Genomic DNA, 6,378 nt, shown 5'->3' on the forward strand with positions numbered 1-6,378 from the left:
GTACATATTTATATAGGGTGTCCCAAAAATATATGAATATACTTTGAATAATTATAAAGGCAGTGTTTATTTAAAAACATTTCTTTTTCAACACTGAGCTATCAGCTGTTAAACTGTGTATACATTTTTGGGGGAAACACTGTATATATTAAAAGTATATATTTTATGTTATAGAGGTTATTTCTGGATTATGGAATAACAAATGATTTTTATTTGGGCTTACTTATATTTTCTAACAATGAAGGCTGAGGGAAAAGGAATTCTACACAGAACAATTCCTTTCATTAGATTAACAGGCATTTCTAGATATAGAACAAAAACTACCAAAGGCGTCCCTCTAATGCAGTGGTTCTCAACCTTGGCTGCACATTAGAATCTCCTGGGAATCTTTTTAAAATCCTGATTTCTGGGCCTCATCCTCCGGAAATTCTGTTTCTTTGTTATGGGGTGGGGCCACAACATTAGTAACATAGAAACAGAATTTCCGGAGGTGAGCCCCAGAAATCAGGATTTTAAAAAGATTCCCAGGAGATTCTAATGTGCAGCCAAGGTTGAGAACCACTGGTCTAATGGAAGGCGGTACAGGGCTGCTGCGGAACACGTGGTTGAGACTTTATTTTAGATAGCTTATTGTATTCGAGACCTTCCAAGAGAAGCAAGAGCACTGAAATTAGTAAGCTATTCTACTTACTCAAAACATTCTTGAAGAACAAGAACACTTGGAAGATTGACAATTAACTTTCTCAACTGTAAAGGTCCGGGATCTAAACTCCTTGAATTTCATTCTCCTTCCCTACTTTTTGGTAGCTTGTTTTCTAGCTCCAGGTCTAGGTCGCCGGACTTTCAAATCCGAGGTACCAAGCAGGTAGAACGACTGAAGGCTCCGGGGTGGAGCCTGAGGCTTGCTGGGGCCACCTGTCTGGAGTGCTAGCACCGCCCTGTGACTACGAATCTTCTCTCCACTCGACTCCTCTTCGGCCGTGTTCGACCAGCACTCGTGTTCTCGGCTAGGCTATCTTCGGCTACTTTCGGGAGCTTCCCGTCGCAGCCTCGGTTCCCCTTCGGCCAGCGCTCGTCTTCTCGGGCTCGGCTCTTTTCGGCTCCCTTCGGGAGACGCTCGTCTTGGCTTCAGCTCCTCTTCGGCGGAGCTCGGCTGACGCTCGTCCTCTCGGGCTCGGCTCTCTCCGTCTGCGTTCGGCCGCGGCCCGGAAGGGCGCCCATGGAGCGGGGACTGTCGGCTCGACCGACGGCTATGGCGCCGCTGCTGGAATATGAGCGGCAGCTGGTGCTGGAGCTACTGGACGCGGACGGGCTGGTAGTGTGCGCCCGCGGGCTCGGCGCGGACAGGCTCCTCTACCACTTCCTCCGGCTGCACTGCCACCCGGCGTGCCTGGTGCTGGTGCTCAACACGCAGCCGGCCGAGGAGGTGCGGCCGCCGGCGCGGGGCAGAGGGGACCCCGAGAGCGAGGGGGGCCTTCCGAGCGGATGCAGGCCCGGGCGCGGACGCGAGGCCTCTGAGGGCGGTGCAGGCCCCCGACGCGGGCATGGGGGAGGCGTTGAATGAGGGGCCCTGAGACAGATGCAGGTCTCTGACACGGATGCGGGGGATGCAGGTCCCTGACCAAGGACAGTGAGAGGGATGGAGGGCTCCGGGAAGGGTAGGGAAGGTCTGTAGGAGGGTAGGAATAGTGATGGAATCCCATAGTTGGCTATGCAAAGGGCTTGCTGGGGTCCAAGGAGTAGGATTGGGGAAAGGGGAGGGAATGGGGATGGAGGGATCTATGAGGGTAGTGGGGGGACCTCTGAGGATAGTGGGGGGACGTGCATATGCTGAGGCTGGGAGAGCCTTGTAGGGAGGAGGAGGGACTAAGAGGTTCCCCAGAGCTGTGGAAGGAGGGCATGGGGTCAGAGGGGCGGGAGCTGGAAGCCGAGGATATTGGGGAAGGGGACCTGGGGCTGAGGAGGGGGTCCACCTGGGCTGGGGGTGTTGAGAGGTGACGGCCTGGTCTGACATGGCTGATGAGCAGGTGGCAGGAAGAACGCGGCAGCTGCGAAGAGTGACCACAGTCTCCATCCACCTAGGGATTCCCTGTGCTGGACAGAGGCCTTAGCACCACACAGCACCCCTACCCCAACCTCACCCTCCCTTCCCCCCAAGGCCCCAGTAAAGGCAGCATTGAACTGGAGGTGTGAGGGCCCAGGGCCCCATGGACATGATGAAATTCCCTCCAGGGCAGATCTTGACAGAACTAATAATCTAAACATTGCCTGGGAAAAGGATCTTCTCACTCGTGCAAACCTGGCTTTGGTGGGAAGTATTTTTTTCTAGGTAGTAGAAGTCTTTTAACTCAGAGTTTGAAAACCTTTTTTTATTGTTATTAAAATGCTAATAACAAGTGCAACGATTCCTTAGTCCGAGCAGTGGTCGGCAAACTCATTAGTCAACAGAGCCAAATATCAACGGTACAACCATTGAAATTCCTTTTGAGAGCCAGATTTTTAAAACATAAACTATATAGGTAGGTTCATTGTTATTAACTTAATTAGGGCACTCCTAAGGCTTAGGAGGAGCCACACTCAAGGGGCCAAAGAGCCGCGTGTGGCTCGCGAGACGCAGTTTGCCGACCACAGCTAGTGTAAGCCTCAAAACAAAACAAAAACCAGAACAGCCTAGTGAAGTGCAGACTGGCTGGTTGATCAACGTAAAGTAGTAACTTGGTTTGTATATGCATTATTACGTTCGTTATCGCCAAGGAAAGCAGCATATCGTTTTAAATACAAATCCCTGCCACCGCATCAAAGCTGCCCCTTGTATGAAGCAGCCCACTAATTCAGTGTCATTTGGTTTAGGAGTATTTCATCAATCAGCTGAAGATAGAAGGAGTGGAACACCTCCCTCGCCGCGTAACAAATGAAATCGCAAGCAATGGCCGCTATGAGGTTTACACACAAGGAGGTGTGATATTTGCAACAAGTCGAATTCTCGTGGTTGATTTTTTGACTGATAGAATACCTTCAGATTTAATTACTGGTAAGAATTTGAAATTTTGTCATATGTAAATTTGCCTTTTTGGTGTGTGTGTCTGTCGCCTCTGCTAAACTACTCTAAGCTAGAACCTTCGTGTGAGTAGCATTGTATGTATGTTCTCAACATTGTCCTTTTAGCCATTAGCACAATATCTGACACATGATAGATGCTCAATAAATATATGTGGCCTGAATAAGTAAATAAAATAAACGTAAGGTTGACTTTTCCTTGTTTTCTAAGCTGGTATTCAGTAAGTAGCGTGGTAATTGGATGTCATTTGCTTTTAGAACCTAATCAGACTTGAAATGTTTGTAAATATTCTTTGTATAATTCCTAAAATATTTGGTTTTCCTCTTTAAAGAGTATTTTTCCCATGATGTGAGTTAGACCAAATAGTTGCTTAATTATTTTGAGAAGAATGGTTTCTTAGCTAGAATTAATATAGAAAAGAAATTATTATTATTACTTGTTTTTTTAGAAACCTTTTCTGATTTCCCCAAAACTAATTTAGAGGCTCTACCTCTGTGACCTCAGGTTTTCCTGTGCTTCTCATAGCACTCAGAACACCATATAAAATTTGCTTATTTATTTGTCTGGCTGGCTCATGAGAGAACAAGCTTTGTAGGCACAAGGAACAACTTGTTCACCCCAGGCTACAGGTAACCGGGACACAGTAGGTACTAAACACACATTTGTTGGGTGAATGATGCATGGGTGTACTGTGATCTGTGGTGAACTTTTGGAGGGTAGAGAGACTTAGGAAATTCATAACTGTACTTTCCACTTTGTCTATCATATTGCTCTGAACCTAGGAGCCCCTCAAAACATGTTTAATGAATAAACATATGAATGAATTCTTTTTATGGCTCATGGTGAGCTGATTGTTATGAGCTGTGGCACAGACCGTGCAGTCAGAGTCACCTGACTTTGGTAATGTCACTGCTTACAAGCAAGTTACTTAATTTTTCATGAGTCCCAGTTTTCTCATTTCTTAATTGCTTAGTATTAGTGCCTGGTATGTAACAAACAATAAATAATGTCAAAAAAAAGTATATTGGCATTTTATAACCAGAAACCTTGTTAGATCATAAAGTCTTTTACTGTTTGCTCCTTTCCTGTAAGTTGTTTTATTTATTTTTTTAAGTTGGTAAAATGAGAAAAAAAATCTTGAAACTACCACTAGATGTCAGTATTGCTCTTTCAATAATAGTTCAACCTTCTTGAGCAATCTGAGTCCAATAAATGTCCAAAGTAGAGCATGTAGGTAGTTTCTAATTAAAAGTTAATTTCTGTATGACCCAGTTATCTCATCTGTAAATTGGAGACCGTAATACTACCTTCCTTCTAGGATTATTGTCAAGATGAAATGAGATAACTTACGTAAAGTTCTTAGCATTGTGCATGGCCCATAGTAAGCGTTCTGTGATTACTATGTGTTGTGAATGTTCCTGTCCTCAAGCAGTTTAGTGGAGGAGACCAATGTAAAAAAATATTTACAGTACAGATGAGATGAGATCGGAGATGTTATGGGAGCATAAAAGAATTCGATAGGCTTTTGTGGGATTAAAATTGCCCCTAGAAATATGACCTGCCTTTGTTTTTTTTATTTCTTTTTTTAAAAAGTGAGGTTCTCACATGGTGACACTTGGTAGGAAAAACTGGGTTTTGGAATCTTTGGTCTCCCAGTACTTGCTGGATGACCTTAATTAAGTCGCTTCCCTTACCTGGTCTCAATAATGCCTACCTCATAGAATTATTGTGAGGATTAAATTAAATAAAACTCTATAAAAGTCCCTAATCCCAGGGCCTCGGATATTAGTTCTTTTCTCCTTCCTCCATTGGGTTCCAAAAAAAAAATGGCAGCCTATTAGAAGATAGCATTTTCTTAAATTGAGGTTCACCTTTTCTTTAGAAGTTATTTTTAATTTTATATAATATTTCAATCCAGGCCAGCAAATGTGGCCCAGTAGAGTACTTGGAACAACCCACCTACTAGGTACAGAATCTTTTCTAAGTAGTAAATTATGTGCATGTACTGGGGTGATTAAAAATCCTTTGTTTACAAATTCTTAAATAATACTATTAATTTTCACCATATTTGGAAAACAATTTGCTTAGGCAAATAAATGTTAGCTCCATCCACCTTCATCCAAAAGTTAAACACTAAAATAGTAGAATCTGAATTGAATGTATTGAACTCCTAGAAGGGGTCATATATTGCAATTGGTGTCGTTTTCTAGAAACTAGGAGTGATGACAACTGGGGCAAAAATGTGCAAGTGCATTTATAGCAAATATATATAACAATATATATAACAGGTTTGGTTTACGTCTACAAGACTGAGTATCATCATAGAATAATTGAGTTTTTGACCCAGAAATGATGTCTTTGCATTCTTATACCATCTCATGTCTGTCCCTAATTTATCACTAATCATACCATAACAAAATTCTATACATATAGGAAAGGTCATCTGGTCCAGTGCTTGTTTTATAAATAAGGAAACATGTATAATTGTCTGTGTTTTTGTGATTCAGAGGTGTTATCACCACACCCACACCAAAAAAAAAAATGTATTAAACATACTCATTAAAAGTTTTTATTTTGACTGGACTAATTTACCTCTCAATTGAATACTCTGATTCTGAAAATTGAATTATTTTAATAGGTGTTGCAGATGTTGCTGAAACTTCTAAAATGCAGCCATCATGTGTAGTCCACATCTCATTCACAATAAAAGGAGAATTAGTAACCGACATAGCTTTCAGAAATGCTTCTACTGTGCCAGACATGCCCTACCCCAGGGCCTTTGCTCGTATGATTTCCTCTGCCTGGAACTCTCTTGGCCCACAGAGTCTGCAAGGCTCATCTCCTCATCTGCCTTTACTCATATGACCTCAGCGAGGCTACCCTATCTAAAGTTTCAAACCACACCCTTCACACATACTCGCCCTCCTCTGACATATTTTTTTCTCTTCAGCTCTTGCCACCTTATAACCGACTGAATATTTTACTTATTTATATTGTTAATATAAGTGACATAAGGACTACGTGTTTTCTTTGAGGCTATATTCACAGCCACAGCAGTGCTTGCCCATGCTTAAGTAGGCACTCAAGAAAAATGTGATGAATAAGTGAATGAAACTGAGCCTGAAAACTACGTCTATTCTATAATTGAAATTTTAATTCCCCCCTTCAGGCATCTTGGTGTATAGAGCTCACAGAATAATCGAGTCTTGTCAAGAAGCATTCATCTTGCGCCTCTTTCGCCAGAAAAACAAACGTGGCTTTATTAAAGCTTTCACAGACAACGCTGTAGCCTTTGATACTGGTTTTTGTCATGTGGAAAG

The 6,378-nt window shown here is 42.8% G+C and overlaps 1 protein-coding gene across 1 annotated transcript in view; it reads left to right on the top strand.

Moving 5' to 3' along the window:
- The first annotated feature begins 1,164 nt into the window (after positions 1-1,164).
- Positions 1,165-6,378, top strand: part of ERCC4 (excision repair cross-complementation group 4) — a 28,866-nt gene continuing 23,652 nt past the window's right edge. Inside the window, exons 1-3 of the mRNA XM_006759668.2 lie at positions 1,165-1,426; positions 2,851-3,031; positions 6,228-6,378. Of these exons, the coding sequence (XP_006759731.1) occupies positions 1,220-1,426; positions 2,851-3,031; positions 6,228-6,378 (539 nt within the window). The 5' untranslated portion in view covers positions 1,165-1,219. The remainder of the gene's footprint in view (positions 1,427-2,850; positions 3,032-6,227) is intronic.

This window comes from Myotis davidii, unplaced genomic scaffold (genome assembly GCF_000327345.1).
Source record: "Myotis davidii unplaced genomic scaffold, ASM32734v1 scaffold1115, whole genome shotgun sequence".
Taxonomy (NCBI): domain Eukaryota; kingdom Metazoa; phylum Chordata; class Mammalia; order Chiroptera; family Vespertilionidae; genus Myotis; species Myotis davidii.